This window comes from Macaca fascicularis, chromosome 11 (assembly GCF_037993035.2).
Source record: "Macaca fascicularis isolate 582-1 chromosome 11, T2T-MFA8v1.1".
NCBI lineage: Eukaryota > Metazoa > Chordata > Mammalia > Primates > Cercopithecidae > Macaca > Macaca fascicularis.
Genome location: NC_088385.1, coordinates 139,878,914 through 139,898,334, shown reverse-complemented (window position 1 = coordinate 139,898,334; position 19,421 = coordinate 139,878,914). Strand labels below are relative to the sequence as shown.

Below are 19,421 nucleotides of genomic sequence, written 5' to 3'. Positions count from 1 at the left end.
ATTCATCCAGCAGCGTTTGCCTCATTTCTGAATTCAAATACCACTTTGTTGGCCGGGTGCGGTGGCTCAAGCCTGTAATCCCAGCACTTTGGGAGGCCGAGACGGGCGGATCACAAGGTCAGGAGATCGAGACCATCCTGGCTAACCCGGTGAAACCCCATCTCTACTGAAAAAAAATACAAAAAACTAGCCGGGCGAGGTGGCAGGTGCCTGTAGTCCCAGTTACTCGGGAGGCTGAGGCAGGAGAATGGCGTGAACCCGGGAGGTGGAGCTTGCAGTGAGCTGAGATCCGGCCACTGCACTCCAGCCTGGGCGACAGAGCGAGACTCCATCTCAAAAAAAAAAAAAAAATACCACTTTGTTACAATGTGCTTTGTAAAACAGATGAGCAGCTGGTCTGTGACTTGGCAGTCCCTGCTGTGTGCGTAGGGCTGGGGCCCGGGAGCTGTGCCCAGGCGCCCGGCGGTTTTCTGTGCTCAGTCCATGGCCATGCTTTCCAGGAGGCAGGTGGGAGGGCAGCGCTGGGATTCAGAGGCCGTTTTGCGTCGTCTGCCTATCTGTGGAAAAAGTCTGAAGTCCTAGAAAAGGGAGCCTAAGTTGGAAAACGTACTTAATTTCTTAGGGAAATTCCACGTCAAGGCCTTGAGTCTCTGATGGGAAAAGCCTCTGGGAGAGCTGTAAGTCTGTGGCTCGGCCCTTCCCCGCTGCAGACCCAGGACTTAGGTTGTCTCTGTGGCTTGCTGTGGTTTTGTGCCTTAGGAATAAAGGTGTTTCCTCAGCCAGCTATTCTGGAGCCCTGGGACCGCTGTGCTGTCACGGCAGCCGGGATGGTCCCCTTCCCAGAGGCCCCATGTCACCCGCTGGGGAGGCCCATCTGCCACATGCTGTGCTAGTGAGACTGACCCGAGGGAGGGGACGGTGGGAAAGCCGATCATGTGCTTTTCAAAACAGAGAAAGGAGCCAAAAGGCGAGGCCAGCTCTTCCAACCCCGCCACGCCCATCAAGATCCCCGACTGCCCGGTTCCCGCCTCGCTGCTGGAGGAGCTGCTGAAGCCACCGCCTGCCGTGAGCAAGGAGCCCCTCAAGAACCTGAACAGCTGCCTCCAGCAGCTCAAGTACGACCATACTCTGTGTTGCACTTCAGCTAGTCTTAAAGATTAATGCCCTCTTTAGCTGAGAGGACACTCCTGGTGCCAGCACTCAATGAGTGCCCAGCAGAGTTTGAGCAGGTTTATATAAAGGTGGGGGGACTCGTGCACACAGCCTCTGAGGTTTATATAACGGGGGGGGGGAGTCACACACACAGCCTCTGAGGTTTATATAAGGGGGGGACTCACACACAGCCTCTGAGGTTTATATAAGGGGGGGACTCACACACACAGCCTCTGAGGTTTATATAACGGGGGGGGAGTCACACACACAGCCTCTGAGGTTTATATAAGGGGGGGACTCACACACAGCCTCTGAGGTTTATATGACGGGGGGGGAGTCACACAACCTCTGAGTTTTATATAAGGGGGGTACTCACAGCCTCTGAGGTTTATATAAGGGGGGGACTCACACACAACCTCTGAGTTTTATATAAGGGGGGGACTCACACACAGCCTCTGAGGTTTATATGACGGGGGGGGAGTCACACACACAGCCTCTGAGGTTTATATGACGGGGGGGGGAGTCACACAACCTCTGAGTTTTATATAAGGGGGGTACTCACAGCCTCTGAGGTTTATATAAGGGGGGGAGTCACACACACAGCCTCTGAGGTTTATATAAGGGGGGGACTCACACACAGCCTCTGAGTTTTATATAACGGGGGGGGAGTCACACACACAGCCTCTGAGGTTTATATGACGGGGGGGGGAGTCACACAACCTCTGAGTTTTATATAAGGGGGGTACTCACAGCCTCTGAGGTTTATATAAGGGGGGGACTCACACAGCCTCTGAGTTTTATATAAGGGGGGACTCACACAGCCTCTGAGGTTTATATAAGGGGGGGACTCATGCACAGCCTCTGAGGTTTATATAAGGGGGGGACTCACACAGCCTCTGAGGTTTATATAAGTTGGGGGACTCACACACACAGCCTCTGAGGTTTATATAAGTGGGGGACTCACACACACAGCCTCTGAGGTTTATATAAGTGGGGGACTCACACACACAGCCTCTGAGGTTTATATAAAGGTTGGGGAACTCACACACAGCCTCTGAACTCATAGGCGGAAACTGCCTGGAGTTAAACTACCGTGATAGGCCCTGAGAAGCTGGAAGGCCACACGCAGTGTACCTGGCAGCCTGAGGCTCAGTGAAATGTGTAGGGTGGGGCCAGGCGGCACCCCGAGGGAAGGTTACGGAATGGAAGTCGTGTGTGCCAGGCCTCAGTGACAGCTTCCACCCTGCCGCCTGGTCAGGACTGGTCCTTGAGCCTGTGTCCTCTTGTGTACGCCCTCGACTGTCCTCTGCACAGTGTAGAGAACGGTGCCGAGAATAGCTGAGCTTCTGTGGTCTCGGTTGGTTTGCGGGTCCCCGAAGCTGCCCAGCTCCACTCAGGTGCTAGCGAGCGAGGCTGCCCACGGGTGGCACGTTCTGCCTGGCACGTGTGTGATCTGGGCCGCCTTCCTTCTTCTGTCCCAGGCAGGAGATGGACAGCCTGCAGCGCCAGATGGAGGAGCACACCCTCACGGTGCACGAGTCTCTGTCCTCCTGGACTCCGGTGGAACCAGCCACTGCCAGCCCTGCGCCCCCTGGGGGTCATGCCAACCCACGTGGCAATGCCCAGAGACACAGTCAGAGCAGGGCTTCCAAAGAAGGGCCGGGACAGTGACTGCTGCGGACTCGCCTCCATGTACCGCTGTCCGGAATGCTCTCTTATCAATGTTATTTATTTGATTGTGTGGCTGATGTTTTTCTAAGACATGAAATTTAAATTTTGTTTTGCCTTTAACAAGGAGTAAAATATATAACAGAATGAGAGCCAAGGATTAGAAAAACATTCGAAGATTACAATTAGCTTTTCCCATGGAATGACCAAATCTTAAAAGCCTAATAGGCTCTCGGCAAGGAGCTTCGAACGTGTCTGAAGGGTTACTTGTAGGACATGTCTTCCGAGCGGTCACTGACGCTGCTCTCTGCAGGTGATGGGGAGAGGCTGCATGACGGGGTGTGCGGCACCAGCACCCGGCCAGGCCGGCTGCAGTCTCAGTTCCCTGTTCCGTTCAGTAAGAGCTTTACTTTTCTGCAGAAATGAAATTTTATTTGCACCTTTTTGCTTGTTTTTTTGGATAGCCATCCCACCATAGGATGTGTACGTAGACAATGAAGATCATAACCCCAATCTTTTTTTTTTTTTTTTTTGGAGATGGAGTCTCCCTCTGTCGCCCAGGCTGGAGTGCAGTGGCACCATCTCGGCTCACTGCAAGCTCCGCCTCCTGGGTTCACGCCATTCTCCTGCCTCAGCTTCTCGAGTAGCTGGGATTACAGACGCTCGCCACTATGCCAGGCTAATGTTTGTATTTTTAGTAGAGATGGGGTTTCACCGTGTTGGTCAGGCTGGTTACGAACTCCTGACCTCAAGTGAGCCGCCCGCCTCAGCCTCCCAAAGTGCTGGAATTACAAGCATGAGCCACCGCACTCAGCCTGTAACCCAATCTTTAACAAGCGTATGCTCATATTATTTAAGAAGAACCTATTTGTCTTATTATTGATTGCCTTTTGAAAATTTGTTGGGAATAATTTACCTGTAGGATTTAGGGATGTCAGAAAATTCTGTTCTAAGAAATATAATTATTTTATTTACCTTCTAAAGCCAAATATTCTTACACAGAAAGGTCCTCTGTTCTGGTTTTACTTTGTTGCTAAGGGTCTTTCCTTCCTGCCGGTCTCTTCCTCTCGGGCCACTGGTCCTGTGTGATTCCACCATGGCTGGCCACCGGGAAGCGGCAGCTTGGACCCTTGGTCAGGCCTGAAGGCCATCAGGAGGCACAAGGACACTGAGGCCCTGTATCTGATCTGACCTTTGTGGGGCACAGGGAGAGGCCAGAGGGAGAGGAAGGAAGGTGGAGGAGGAGGAGGAGAGCAGGCCAGGGGCTCCCTGCAGCGACTCCTGCCGTTTCTCCTGGAGCCACAGCCAGGTGTAGATAGCAGGTGGTAACAAGCCTCACACTTCTATGCCCAAGTGAAAATCTTTACCAGTGTCTGAGGGAGCGCCTGTACTCGTGCAGTCACCAAGAGAAGTCCTGGGTCCTTTGTGCTTACACCAGCATCATGTGGAGAGCAGAGGCGATTTCCGGGAGAGACAGGCCAGCACCGTGAGGAAGGTGGCTGTGCTCTCCCCAGGTGTCTCAGACAGATGCCTTATTTAAAATCAGCACTACGTGTGTGAGATCTTCCGTTTCCCACCCCAACTCCTGAAACATTGCAGACACTGCGAGAGTTGGGGTCTGTAAGTTGTCCCCTAGTTTGTTAAGAAAATCTAAAATAATATTTATTGTATGAGGAGAGAGAGAGAATGGGTCCTTGTGGCCTCCTTTGCAGAGATACGGGTCTGAAACGAGGTTCTGAGTGTCACTGGCCAGGCCAGATGTGCTCATGTCCGTATCTTGTGTCTGTTTTGTGGAGAAAACAGTATGGTATGTTTATGCTACTTGTGTTCTGTTGTAATATACTTTTAGAAGGTTAATTGGTAAGGTTAAGGTAGCATTAACCACAAAGATGTTTGGTATTTAAAAAATATTCTCTAGCAAGTATTAGAACTTCCAAAATATATATATCATTTGTACAGGGTTAATTTTGAAATAATACTTGAAAATTTCATTATAAATATATCCTTTTTATGTTAAGTTGAAGATGTTATTTACTAAATTGTTCTTGTACCCTTAGAAAAGAAAAATACAGTAATTTACATTCTTATTTATTTGGGCTGCACTACCCCTTTGTTTTAATATTAAAATCAAGAAATCGGGCCGGGCGTGGTGACTCATGCCTGTAATCCCAGTACTTTGGGAGGCTGAGGCGGGTGGATCACCTGAGGTCAAGAGTTCCAGACCACTCTGGCCAAGATGGCAAAACCCTGTCTTTACTAAAAATATAAAACTTAGCTGGGTGTGGTGGTGCGCGCCTATAATCCCAGCTACTCAGGAGGCTGAGGCAGGAGAATCGCTTGAACCTGGGAGGTGGAGCTTGCAGTGAGCCGAGATCGCGCCATTGCACTCCAGCCTGGGCAACAGAGCGAGACTCCCGTCTCAAAAAAATAAGAAAATTTTTAAAAATTAAAATCAAGAAATCACACACATTCGATGGGGAGCGACTTCTCATGGAAAGTCCTCGAGTGAGCGATGTTCACCGTGTATTTTTTTTTCTCTTAGGACAAACTAATTGTGAAAATACTCAAGGGAAGGTAGCTCTGCGTTTCTCACCCCGCTTTTCCTGCGTGTGCCCTTGGGCGTGATACCTCCCCGGTGCTCTGTGGCCGCCGGTGCCAGGGGCCCCTCTGGTTTGGCAGGGCCTGGCTGCCCTCGCTCTCCACGGTGAGTCTTCCGGTGTTTTCATGCACGGCTTGTGCTTCTGGATCTGAGACCTCTTGTGTTCACACGGACACTGCCTTCAGGCTTCCTTTCTTAAGACGATGCCTAAAAGAGGAAGTTGGGTTTTTTGTTTGTTTTTTGAGACAGAGTCTGACTCTGTCGCCCAGGCTGGAGTGCAGTGGCGTGACCTTGGCTCACTGCAAGCTCCGCCTTCCGGGTTCAAGCCATTCTCCTGCCTCATTCTCCCGAGTAGCTGGGACTACAGTGCCCGCCACCACACCGGGCTAATTTTTGTATTTTTATGGGGGTGGAGTTTCACCATTTTGGCCAGGCTGGTCTCGAACTCCTGACCTCAGGTGATCTGCCCACCTCAGCCTCCCAAAGTGCTAGGTTTAAAGGCGTGAACCACCACCCCCGACTGAAGTTTTAAATTGCCAGCTTTTTCTTTATTGTCGAGGTTTTTTTCTTATCTCCAAGGGACTCTCCTGGCACTTCTACCTCCCAGAGTTACTTCAGTGCGTAAAGTTTGAATTATTTTCTTCTTGTGGGCAGCAGTGGGAATGATGGAATATCCTCATGGAAAAGGCAGTGAAGTCGGGAGTATTGCTTAGAAAACAGGGTCCCCAGAGCATTATGCGGCGTGTTTGTCCCCACGCTGTGTGTCACAACAGGCTTGGGCACTTCACGACGTCACTGGTTGTTTTTCTGACGCTCCCAAAACAACGTAACTTGGTTTTCATGTGTTTTTCCATGGTGTGTGTGAGATGGATGCTACGGGTCTTACGGACTCACACCCCTGTTCCCAACCTCTGCACTATGGATCAGGCAGTGATTTTGATAGGATGTGAAACGGACTCTCCTCAGGTGGGTCCAGCAGGGCCCTGCCCCCCAGAACGCAGTCCGTGCCGCACTGTGCTGTGCTAGGGAGTTTGCCCTCAGCTCTCCTTGGTGTAGGGTTCCCACAACGTAAGAGTTCTAGTTCCCTGAGGTCTTTAAAAACAAAAACAGAATGTTGTATGTGAAGATTCTCAGAGGGGAGGGGACCAGCAAATCTGAGAGAGAACCGTCCTGGAGCCTCCCTTCGAGGAGCCCTCTGACGTGAGGACTTGAGTGATGCTGTGGTGTGAGGCGTTCTCAGCTCACTGACTGGAAGGTCCAGGCAAATTTCATCATACAGTGATCTCAGGCTCTCACAGGATCCTGAGGGAAATGTGTTAGAGGCTCTGGAAAATTCAGTGCTTTTGAGTTACTCATTTTTATTAAAAATTTCCTCACAAAAGAGAGCACTCAAGTTGTGGCTGTTCTGGGGAAAGGGGTCACCTTGTCTGACAAAGTGTAACTTTAAAAAGCACGTTGATTTTTTTACAAATGTAAGTGTGCTTGGGAATTCCTTAAATTTTGTGCAATAAACTATTTTTTGGTAAAGATTTTCATATTCATTGGAAGCTTCATTTTAATATTTATATTTTGTTGTTTGGAGAGTAACTTTTTAATCTTATGTTATTACACACTCTGTTCAACACATGCTTTAAAAGAGAATTCTAGTGCCCTGCCGGTTTCAGGCAGGAGTGAAGCCAACTTCTGTGGCTTGTGACAACAGCAGACGCATGGCACCGCCGCCTCCGCGCTTGGCCCACACTTCGCCCATTGCCATTTGCCAGGAATACAGGAGGGGGAGCGAGCTTCCCGGTGGACCAGGGGAAGGATGGTGGCCGCTCTGTGCGGCGCCTCCTCAGCTGGGCCTCATCATGCAGGTGCTGCCCTCTGCTGGGCCTCCGCGGTGACGGTGGGGTCATGACTCTCAGACCTCAGCAATGTGACTTCCCAGATTCTGTCTTTTCCATCCGTACTTTGATTTTGATCATTAAGAGTTAACCAGGTGTAGGCCGGGCGCGGTGGCTCAAGCCTGTAATCCCAGCACTTTGGGAGGCCGAGGCGGGCGGATCACGAGGTCAGGAGATCGAGACCATCCTGGCTAACACGGTGAAACCCCGTCTCTACTAAAAAATACAAAAAACTAGCCGGGCGAGGTGGCGGGCGCCTGTAGTCCCAGCTACTCGGGAGGCTGAGGCAGGAGAATGGTCTAAACCCGGGAGGCGGAGCTTGCAGTGAGCTGAGATCCGGCCACTGCACCCCAGCCTGGGCGACAGAGCAAGACCCTGTCTCAAAAAAAAAAAAAAAAAAAAAAAAAGTTAACCAGCTGTAAACTGGGTGTGGTTGCTCACGCCCGTAATGCCAGCACTTTGGGAGGCTGAGCGGGGGTGGGTCACCTAAGGTCAGTAGTTTAAGACCAGCCCTGCCAACATGGTGAAACCTCACCTCTACTAAACCCAAAAATTAGCCTGGCGTGGTGGTGTGCGCCTGTAATCCCCACTACTCAGGAGGCTGAGGCAGAAGAATTGCTTGAACTCGGGGGGCGGAGGTTGCAGTGAGCCGGGATCGCGCCACTGCGCTCCAGCCTGGATGACAGAGTGCGACTCTAGCTCAAAAAAAAAAACAAAAACAAAAAAACAGTTAACCAGATACAGAGTTTTCAGTTAGACGTTAGTAGACACCACCATGGTTTAAAAAGTACAGAAGAGGGACAGGAAGTGGTAGTCGCCGGGCTTGGCCCTGTGGGATTAATGCACTTTTTCCTGTGACTGCTTTACCCGCTTCTGTACCCAGGGAATTACTACACAGGTCGGAGTAAAAATTCCCTGACCACCTTCTGTGGCCTTAACTTTCTGAAATATTAAGGATATAACTTTTTTTTGTTTATAATAACCCTTAAGGGGACATGTTTATATCTGAACGTTTTCCTTTTCTCCATGGAGTTGCTACGTGTTTGCAGGCACTGCACTGACTGGCTGACAGGTGTATTTTCAGCTGTGTCTGTCTCAGCAGCTCGAAGCTCCACGCTGCATTCTGCTACAGAGCTCAGCAGTGGGTGTCAGGAGCGGTTTTGGCAGACACGGATGGGTCACTTCTTCCTGGCTTAGAGTGGCGTCAGGTATTGTCAGGAATTTGGGTTGTCGCTGATGGGAGGCTCAGGATTTAAAAATCACCAGATCACTTGGAAATGTGAGACCTCAGGTAGTATTAGGAAGCAGGCCGGGAGTGGTGGCTCATGCCTGTAATCCCAGCGCTTTGGGAGGCCGAGGCAGGTGGATCACTCAAGGTCAGGAGTTTGAAACCAGCCTGACCAACATGGCGAAACCCCATCTCTACTAAAAATACAAAAATTAGCCGGGTATGGTGGCGGGTTCCTGTAACCCCAGCTACTCAGGAGGCTGGGGCAGGAGCATCACTTGAACTTGGGAGGCGGAGGTTGCAGTGATTGAAGTTCGTGCCGCTGCCCTCCAGCCTGGGTGACAGAGGGAGACTCCGTCTCAAAAAAAAAAAAAAGGGTACTTGGGCAGTGGCCTTTCTCCTGGACACAGGGCGAGATGTTAAACTGCTGCTGGGCCGCCTCTGCCAATGTTTGCAACGCCCTCTGCTCGCCTGTGTGTGGGGGCGTCCTACAGCCGTCCCCCTGGCTCCACCACTTGCTGCTGGCGACCTTCGCAGTGTCCACATTTCTAAGGTCTGGACTCCAGTTAAGGGCTGAAATGGTGGAGCTTCTGGGAGGTGTGAAGGCCAATCGGGGGCTCCCGAGGCAGCTGAGGGCTGGCGATGCCTCCGTTACTGATGAGGTGGGAACCTCTAGCCTCGAAGGCAGCGTGTCCTTGGCATTACCAGGATGCTCATCTCCGTAGCCCTCGGCTCAGGAATTTGTGTAGATTTTTGGGCTTTTCTACACATTGTCGGGGTTGGATTCCACCTTCACATGAAATACTTATATTTTTGAGATGGAGTTTCACTCTTGTTGCCCAGGCTGGAGTGCAGTGTCTCGATCTCAGCTCACTGCATCTTCTACCTCCTGGGTTCAAGCAACTCTCCTGCCTCAGACTCCCGGGTAGCTGGGATTACAGGCGCCCGCCACCACACCCGGCTAATTTTCGTATTTTGGTAGAGATAGGGTTTCACTATTTTGGTCAGACTGGTCTCGAACCCCTGACCTCAGGTGATTCACCTGCCTCTGCCTCCCAAAGTGCTGGGATTACAGGCGTGAGCCACCGCGCCCGGCCCACAGTGAAATATTTTTGAGTGTCACATCTGAATGTCCTGAAACGCACACGACAGTCTTATCTCTGCTCACAGAGCCTCCCAACAGCACTTCAACTGTTGCAAGATTTCCTTCTGAGCGTTAAATGTGCATTTCTGGAGACTGGATGGACACGCCAGGTTTATCTTCCCAATGCTTTCAAAATGCCCCATCTTCACCCAGAAAACAGACGCCCCCCCCACACCACTGCCGCCGCCTGTCTGCATCAGGCAGTCCCTGTGGCTGGGCGTCTGATGGTCACGGTCGCAGCTCCCCTGCCACCCTCATTCCCCGGCATCAGCCCCGGTTCCACCAGGTTCTGGAGTCTGCATTTCCACTACGGGCCGTTATCTCCACCTGAAGGCCTCTGGCGTCCTGCAATTGCCGTCCCTGCCCCTGCATTTTCTCTGCTGAACCACCTGGCCTGGACTGTTTTCCTGACTAAACCCTACTGTATGTAACATATGGCTGGCTTTCCACAAGTGCTAAATAGCCATTGATAACAGACTTAATGGACATGGCTTTTAAGGAAATCCAATTAATATTGAAAAAGAAGGGGAAGAAAAAATTAGCTACTCCCTGCTCATCTAGGGCTTATCCCAGCCCGTTGGGAGTAAATCCTCGAGCTATGAGACTGCAGCTTCCACTGAGTCCCTGGGGCTCACACGGCCCCTGTGTGATCTGGGATCAGAAACGAAGTAGAAGTTAAACTACAACTAGGAATAAAATCAGAATGGCTCTCAGAAAAGGCCGTTGATTCTAGTAAGTTTCATTTTGTTAACTCACGAGAAATCCACTTCTACCTGCAGGAGTTTACATCTCAAATTTTTTCATTTCTACCTAAAGTTAAATAGTGGCTAATACAGGGTTGGCTTCAGAACAGTGGAGTCGTTCTCCATGTTTTCCTGTGATTATTCTGTTCTCATTTAACTGGGAGTGGATGCATTAGATGGGGGTGAGGGCATGGCCCTACCAGGACCCTAGCTGCTTACCTGGATTCCACAGAAGTCCTGGTGTCAAGGATGGTGGAGCTGCTGCACCACGGACACTCAAGCATGGAAACAGGACTGACCAGGACAGCTTCACGGTGCCCAGAACAAAAGTGCCTTCTGTCTCCACTGATCACAGCGTCCACCAGCCTGAGAACAGCTCTCCCAGTCCCACCTTCCGTCCTCCTCTGAGGTGAGTAGGGAGAGAAAGGACAGGGATGTGCATTGTAGGCGCTCACAGAAGGCCGGCTGCGTGGCCCCATCCGTCACCATCCATTCACTCTCCGCTGCCTTTGCTTAGTCACATGGCCGCTGGATGTGTTTAGGAGACGGGAGCGTCTCCACTGCCCACTGGGAGCTTCTGTTGTTAAGGCTGGAGAGTGCGTGCTGGGTGGCAACAGTTGACTACAGCTGACCATTTAACAAATGAGCTCTCAGTTCTCCCAGAGCTGCCTGGGTTTATGATTCAGATGACAAGATCCCTGTGACGGGCGAGAACTCGGCCACCCCTATAAAGCATGCATATACGTCAAACTTAAATTTATAGTTTATAAAAGTGTATAACAACTCGTTATTAAAGTCCTTCGTGTATGGAGGCTCCGTAGCAAGGACTTATGTAATTACCTTTTTATGTATGTATGTATGTATGTATGTGTTTGTTTATTTTTGAGACAGGGTCTCTCTCCCCCAGGCTGGAGTGCACTGGCGCAATCTTGGCTCACTGCAGCCTTGACCTCCCAGGCTCAAGTGATCCTCCCTCCTCAAGGCATGTGCCACCACATCCAGCTAATTTTAAAAAATTTTTAGAGGCCGGGTGCGGTGGCTCAAGCCTGTAATCTCAGCACTTTGGGAGGCCGAGACGGGCGGATCACGAGGTCAGGAGATCGAGAGACGATCCCGGCTAACACAGTGAAACCCCGTCTCTACTAAAAAATACAAAAAAATAGCCGGGCAAGGTGGCGGGCGCCTGTAGTCCCAGCTACTCGGGAGGCCGAGGCAGGAGAATGGCGTGAACCCGGGAGGTGGAGCTTGCAGTGAGCTGGGATCCGGCCACTGCACTCCAGCCTGGGCGACAGAGCAAGACTCCGTCTCAAAAAAAAAAAAAAAAAAAAATTTTTAGTACAGTGTATCGCCATATTGCCCAGGCTGGTCTCCACCTCCTGGGCTCAAGCAATCCTCCTGCCTTGGCCTCCCAAGGTGCTGGGATGATAGGCGTGAGCCACTGTGCCCAGTCAGATAGATACTATGATTGTCCTCATTTTACCAATGAGAAACCTGAGGCACAGGGAAATGATTCACCCACAGTTACCCAGAGGCAGGCAGCAGACCGGACACCACCCAGGTGGCAGCCCAGAGCCTGTGCTCTTGTCACCACACGATGGCACACGTTCATAAAGGGTCAAAACTGGGAGGCGCTGAGCACAGAGATCTGTCCTCACAGTACCTAGAAATCAAAAACAACAATGGCAGGTTTCATTCTAACAAGGTACTCCTTATTCTTTTTTTTAAAACTTAGGCATATTTTAAGCATACAGTTTGATGAGTTTTCTTCCCATTTATGAACCTTGTAGCCAAAACTTTGATGAGTTTTCACAAATATGTGCCTTTATTATCAACCCAGACGAGATACAGAGTATTTCCTTCACAGGAGAAAGCTCCTTGTGCCCCCTTCCATTTAACCAGCCCAGTTAGTCAGCTGCTGTTCCGAGTTCTCTCACCACAAGCTTTGCTGTTAAGACATAAATCGCAGCTGGGCGGGGAGGCTCACGCCTGTAATCCCAGCACCTTGGGAGGCCGAGATGGGCAGATCACCCGCGGTCAGGAGTTCGAGACCAGCCTGGCCAACATGGCAAAACCCTGTCTCTACTAAAAATACAAAAATTAGCTGGGCGTGGTGGTGCGCACCTATAATCCCAGCTACTCAGGAGGCTGAGGCAGGAGAATCGCTTTTACTGGTGTAGGTGGCAGGGTGCGGGCAGGCGGTGAGGTTTGCAGTGAGCCGAGATCACACCACTGCACTCCAGCCTGGGACACAGAGTGAGACTCCATCTCAAAAAAAAAAAAAAAAAAAAAAAAAAAAAAGACATAAATGGAATTATATAGTATGCACTCTTGAGTTTGGTTTCTTTTTCGTGGTGTACTTTTGAGACTCAGCCATGTCGTTCCTGAATAGTATATAACCATGTGATAATGATAGTATGTGCCTATGACAATTTCACAATCTATTTACCCACCTACTGACATACTTTTGGGGTGTTCCTAGTTTGAAGCACCATACTTTTTTTTTTTTTGAGACGAGTCTTGCTCTGTTGCCAGGCTGGAGTGCAGAGGTGCGATCTCGGCTTACTGCAACCTCTGCCTCCCTGGTTCAAGCGATTCTGCTGCCTCAGCCTCCTGAGTAGCTGGGGTTACAGGCGTGCGCCACTACACCCAGCAGTAAAGATGGAGTTTCACATGTTGGCCAGGATGGTCTCCATCTCTTGACCCTGTGATCCTCCTGCCTCGGCCTCCCAAAGTCAAGTGATTGGCCTCCCAAAGTGCTGGGATTACAGGCGTGAGTCACCGCGCCCGGCCCTCTTGAGCCTCTTCTAAGTAAAGTATATAAGGCTCTGCCCCCTGACCTATCACCTCCCACAGGCCCCACATCCTAATACCATTACCTTCAGGGTTACGGTTTCAACATACGAACACTGGGGAGAGACACTCAGAATACAGCAGAGGTATACGTTTAACTTTGTAAGAAACTGCCTCACTATTTTCCAAAGTGGTTAACTCAGTGTTCGCTCTTGCCAGCAAAATTTGATACTGCCAATTTTTAAATTTTAGCCATTCTGGTGGATTTAAAGCAGCATCTCATCGTGGTTTAAATTTCCATTTCACCCATCTTCAAATGTACTGACCCTTTATTCTGTAGTGCCCAACCAACCATTAGTACCATCCAATGATATTTTTTAAGAGATGGGGTCTTGCTATGTCGGTCAGGCTGGCATGCAGTGGCTATTCACAGGCGAGATCACGCTCACTGCAGCCTCGAACTCCCGAACTGAAACTACCCTCGCCCCTCACCCTCCAGAGTTGCTAGAACTACAGACCTGAGCCACCTCGCTCAGATCAATTATGTTTTTAACCAAGGATATCAATTGTATTTTTCAGGTCTTTCATTTTCATTTCATAATATCTAAAGTAGGCTGGGTGCGGTGGCTCACGCCTGTAATCCCAGCACTTTGGGAGGCCAATCACTTGACGTCAGGAGTTCGAGACCAGCCTGGCCAACATGATGAAACCCCCGTCTCTACTAAACATGCAAAAATTAGCCGGGTGGGGTGGCGGGCGCCTGTAATCCCAGCTACTTGGGAGGAAAGGCAGGAGAATCGCTTGAGCACAGGAGACGGAGGCTGCAGTGAGCAGAGATCGTGCCATTACACTCTAGCCTGGGTGACAGAGCAAGACTCCGCATCAAAAAAAAAAAAAAAAAAAAAAATCTAAATTGTATACAGGAAAATCCTCCTCCCTTTTTCGGGACAGGGTCTCCCAATTAGGTTGGTGCAAAAGTAACTGAGGCTTTTACCATGACTTTCAAAATATTTGCCCAGGCTTGTCTCGAACTCCTGGGCCGAGGGGATCCTCCCGCCTCGCCTCCCAAGGCGCTGGGACTCCGGACGCAGCCGCCGCGCCCGGCAAAATCCAAGCTTTCTACTGCGCGTCAGGGTCGCTTGGTGAAGAAGCGGGAAGCTCCGGGGGCCTCCCCAGCGCCGGCCGCCCGTTCTGCGGGTTCGCAGGAAAGTGAGAAGCGCCTCCTCACTCCAGCTCCAGGACGGGGCGGCGGCCGCAAACGGTCCTGGGGCCCGGAGCTCACGAACCCGGCGGAGCCCGCTTAGTTCTCGAAGAGGCGCAGCGCCCCGCGGAGGCCAGGCCCGGGAGGCAGTAAACAAGCCCCGCCCCGGCCCCCGCCCACACATTACCCTCTCCGCGCCGCGCAGTTCCCAGGACCCCGCGCCGGGCTGCCCGCGCCCCGCCTGCCGCGCCCGCCCGTCCGCTCGCCCGTCCCCGCCCGCTTGGGGTGCAGGGCCGGGGCCACCGCGGCGCCCTCGCCGGACCTTCGTGAGCGGGGCCGCCGCCCGTGTCCCCCGCGCCACCCCGGCCGCCTCTAGCGTGGCGCCGTCAGGCAGGGCGCGGGCAGCCCGGCGCGGGGTCCTGGAGCGGGCGCGGCGCAGGGTGCGGGCTCCTAGGCGGCTGCGGCCCGGGCTGCGGCGATGCTGTGGCCGCGGCTGGCGGCGGCCGAGTGGGCGGCGCTGGCTTGGGAGCTGCTGGGCGCCTCGGTGCTGCTGATCGCTGTGCGGTGGCTGGTGCGGCGGCTGGGCCCGCGGCCTGGGGGTCTGGGCCGCAGTGGGACCCCAGGCCCTCCGCCGCCCGCGGCCGCCGCCCCCGCCCCAGGTAAGGCCCAGGCGGTCGCTGGGCCCCTGCATCCCGGTCCCTTCCCCGCCCCGACGCCCTCCCCGGGACCCCGTCCTGGGCCGCGCCCCTCGAGCTCCCGGTGCCGGCAGCAGTTGGGCGAGGCCGCCGGGAGAAAGGCCATTCTTTTCTCCCAGGGCCGCTCGAGAAAGGCCATTCCGGCCGCGGAAAGGGCAGTTGCGGGGAACGCGGCTTCCCGGGGCGGGGGCGGCAGGGGCCACGCCGGGTTCGGGGATGAGAGCTTTCTGGGCTCGGGAGCGGCCTCCGGGGAAGGCGGCGGGAGCCCGGCGAGGCGTTAGCGGAGAACCTTGCTGCGGTCGATGGAGACCTGGGGAGGGATGGCCCAAGGGGGGGCGGCGCGGGTAGGAAGCCCTGGGTCCCGGATGTGTTTGGAATGTGAAACCCCTGCGGTTACTGGTCATTGAACAGGAGGCAGAGACGGAAAAGGCCTATGTGACTTAGGGGTTTGGGGCGGGAGGAAACGGGAGAAGGTGTCCATTTATTGCTTTGGGGTAGACTGTCGGGTCTGGGTGATGTGGAGAGCGGAGGTGGGTTTGGGTCATTTTAAGTTTGAGGTAACTGATACTGTGAACTGTGTGTTTCACCTCCATCCGCTTTTCATGGCATACAACTCCTGAAATCCCGGGGACCTCCAATGTGATGTCTTTTGTAGGCTGAGTGGACTGGTGGCCGGCAGCCCTTAGGGAGCTTCTGGATGGGACTGGTCGCAGGAAAGACCAAGGCTGAGTTAGAGGTTCTGGGGACTTTCAGCCCCACCCGCAACCTCCGGGGAGGGGAGAGGGCTGAAGGTTGAGCTGATCACCAATGCCTGTGAAATGAAGTTTCTGTAAAAACCCAAAAGGGCTGGGTTGAGGGAGTTTCCGGATAGTACGTGGGGATTCCTGGAGGCGGTGCCCAGAGAGGCCTTGAATTTCCAAGCCTTTCCCCCCGGTTTTACCTCACGCATCTCTTCACCTGTATTCTTTGTAATCTTTATCCTATGCTGGTAAATGTAAGTAAAACATGTCTGTGAGTTCGGGAGCCGCTCTAGCAAATTAACACAACCTGAGGAGGTTACCCGGTTACACCCAGTCGGTCCGAAGCGCAGGTCAAACAACCTGGGCACTGGAAGTGGGGGACAGTCTTGTGGGGCTGAGCCCTTAACCTGTGGGGTCTGCTGGTATGTCCAGGAAGATGCTGTCAGAATAGATGACTGAGTTAGGATGGAACTGCACAGACGACACCCAGCCTGTGTCCACTGCAGAACTGATGACCTGCGTGATTCGTGGCGAGAAAACCCCCACATATCTGGCGTCTGAAGCATGTTGCGAGAGTCTAGTGGGAGAAACTGAGTTTGTTTTTACTCTAAATTGTCAGACTGTTAGTCACTGAGAAGCGGTGCTTTCTAATGATTGAGTGGGGATTCCTGTCGGATTGTGTGAGTTTGTGTCCTGGCCCTACCCACTTTCTTTTTTTTTTTTTTTTGAAATGAAGTCTTGCTCTGTCGCCCAGGCTGGAGTGCAGTGGCAGGATCTCGGCTCACTGGAAGCTCCGCCTCCCTGGTTCAAGCGATTTTCCTGCCTCAGCCTCCGGAGTAGCTGGGATTAAACGTGAATGCCAACAAGCCCGGCTAATTTTTCTATTTTTGTTGCTGCTGTTGTTTGTTTTTTGAGACGGAGTCTCGCTCTGTCGCCCAGGCTGGAGTACAGTGGCGGGATCTGGGCTCACTGCAACCTCCGTCTCCCGGGTTCACACCATTCTCCTGCCTCAGCCTCCCGAGTAGCTGGGATTACAGGTGTGAGCCATCGCGCCCGGCCCTACCACTTACTGCTGTGGGCTTAACCTGTCTTCAGCCTGCTCATTTAGGAATAGGGATTATAGTAGTACCTAGTTAAGATTTTTTGGGAGTTGGGTAAGTGCAGCACTTGGTATGTGTTAAGCACCTCTGAGTGCTCTGTTACCGTCACCACCAGCATCATCCAAGCAGAGCTGTGGACAAGGTGGCTGGAGGTGGTGTTTTGAGAGGGGCTGAAATAAAAAAATACTGATATTACCACAAGTCAACAGAGATTTAGAGAAACTGGGTCTCGTGCATTGCGAGTGGGGATGGTAAGTGGTGCAGCTACTCTGGGAATCAGCCTGGAAGGTTTTTAGGAAGTTAAATCTGCTCTGCATTCCTGAGCTTTTATTAGAGAAATGAAAACGATTTTCACACAAAAACCCGTATTTGATGTTCATAGCAACTTTATTTGTAATTGCCAGAAACTGAAATAACTCAAATGTCCCTCTAGAGGTGGATGGTTAAACTTAAACATTGATACCCCAGGGTGCCACTCCGCAGCAGTCCACTCTGCCACGTAGGTGGATCTCAAGGGCATTATGCTGACTAGGAAAAGCCAATCTCAAAAGTTGCATACTCGGCTGGGTGCCGTGTCTCACGCCTGTAATCCCAGCACTTTGGGAGGCCGAGGCAGGTGGAACACGAGGTCAGGAGTTCAAGATCAGCCTGGCCAATGTGGTGAGGCAGTCTCTACTAAAAATACAAAAAATTAGCTGGGCGTGGTGGCAGGTGCCTGTAGTCGCAGCTACTCGGAAGGCTGAGGCAGGAGAATTGCTTGAACCCGGGAGGTGGAGGTTGCAGTGAGCAGAGATCGTGCCATTGCACTCCAGCCTGGGTGACAGAGCAAGACTCTATCTCAAAAAAAAAAAAAATTGTTAATGTAACATTACCCAGTCTTCAGACCTAGCTGTTTCTCACATCTTTACCCATCGATATGTCAAAGACCATGTGATCATACTGATACTTCCAATTTCAATGCAACGTCTGTGGGTTTATTCTTTTTTTTTTTTTTTTTTTTTTTTTTAAGATGGAGTCTCACTTTGTTGTCCAGGCCAAGGCTCACTACAACCTCTGCCTGCCCAGTTCAAGCGATTCTCCTGCTTGGCCTTCTGAGTAGCTGGGATGACAGGTGCACGCCACCACGCCTGGCTAATTTTTGTATTTTTAGTAGAGACGGGGTTTCACCATGTTGGCCAGGCTGGTCTCAAACTCCTCACCTCAAATGATCTACCCACCTTGGCCTCCCAAAGTGCTGGGATTACCGGCATGAGCCACCATGCCCGGGCCCCTGGGTTTATTCTAATACAAGAGTCAGCAAACTGATCCAAACTGGCCCCCATCTATTTTTCTAAGTATAGTAAAGTTTTATTGGAATACAACCATACCCTTTTGTTTGTGTATATCTGTGGCTGTTCTTTTTTTTTTTTTTGGAGACAGGGTCTTGCTCTGTTGCCCAGGTTGGAGTGCAGTGGCACAAACAGGGCTCACTGCATCCTCAAACTCTTGGGCTTAATTTATCCTCCTGCCTCAGCTCCCCAAGTAGTTGGAAGCACAGGTGTACATCACCACACTCAGCTAATTTTTAAAGTTTTTGTAGAGAGGGTCTCGCCACATTGCCCAGGCTGGTCTTGAACTCCTGGACTCAAGTGATCTTCCCGCCTCGGCCTCCCCAAGCACTGGGATGACAGGTGTGAGCTGTCACACCCTGCCTGTGGCTGTTCTTGAGCACTTACACGGCCTTTGGCTCATAGAGTCTGAGATGCTTACTCTCTTGCCCTTTACAGGAATCATTTGGTGAAACCCTGTTCTCACTCCCACTTTCCTTTCTGTCATGGAGAGTCCTGGCTCTCATCAGCCACCATGTATTCAAATGATTTGCTTTGCCCTAGAGTCCACAGAAAATAGCTGTAAGTGTGCTAACTTACAGCATTGTGAAAAGACCTACTGCTTAGAGGCTGTTCACACTGTAATGGCCACACTTCTTTTTGTCTTTCTCCTTAGAGCACTTTAGTCACTCAGTTTTCCAAAGTTATGTGGGTTAGCTTCCGGTGTGTTACTCACTTGTAAGCCAGTTAGGTTCGTTTCTTCTGGCTGGTATTCCATTTGGGTGTCCCCTATCTTTTTGTTTATTTACTTATTTGTTTCTTTTTTTTTTTTGAAACGGAGTATCTCTCTGTCGCCCAGACTGGGGTGCAGTGGGGCAATCTCCGCTCACTGCAACCTCTGCCTCCTGGGTTCCAGTGATTCTTCTGCCTCAGGCTCCCAAGTAGCTGGGATTACAGGTGCCTGCCACCGCACCTGGCTAATTTTTGTATTGTTTTTAGTAGAGACAGGGTTTCACCATCTTGGCCGGGCTGGTCTCGAACTGCTGACCTCGTGATCCACCCACCTTGGTCTTCCAAAGTGCTGCAATTACAGGTGTGAGCCACCTTGCCCGGCTTTACTTATTTCTTGAGTATGTCAATCACGAACATGTTTTTAAAAGTCAGAACC

At 51.7% G+C, this 19,421-nt stretch overlaps 2 protein-coding genes across 10 annotated transcripts in view; both read left to right on the top strand.

Annotated features, from left to right (window-relative positions):
- GOLGA3 (golgin A3) overlaps positions 1–6,946 on the top strand; it is a 56,365-nt gene extending 49,419 nt beyond the window's left edge. For all 7 annotated transcript variants that reach the window (XM_015431858.3, XM_074008499.1, XM_074008496.1 and 4 more), the window contains 2 exons: positions 952–1,115; positions 2,634–6,946. In XM_015431858.3, the coding sequence (XP_015287344.3) occupies positions 952–1,115; positions 2,634–2,823 (354 nt within the window). In that variant the 3' untranslated portion in view covers positions 2,824–6,946. The remainder of the gene's footprint in view (positions 1–951; positions 1,116–2,633) is intronic.
- A 7,909-nt stretch (positions 6,947–14,855) lies between these two features.
- ANKLE2 (ankyrin repeat and LEM domain containing 2) overlaps positions 14,856–19,421 on the top strand; it is a 41,781-nt gene continuing 37,215 nt past the window's right edge. For all 3 annotated transcript variants that reach the window (XR_012420888.1, XM_045366235.2, XM_074008501.1), the window contains exon 1: positions 14,856–15,070. Coding sequence is in view for 2 of the 3 variants with exons in the window: in XM_045366235.2 (XP_045222170.2) it covers positions 14,890–15,070 (181 nt within the window). In the remaining variant the exon portion in view is untranslated. The remainder of the gene's footprint in view (positions 15,071–19,421) is intronic.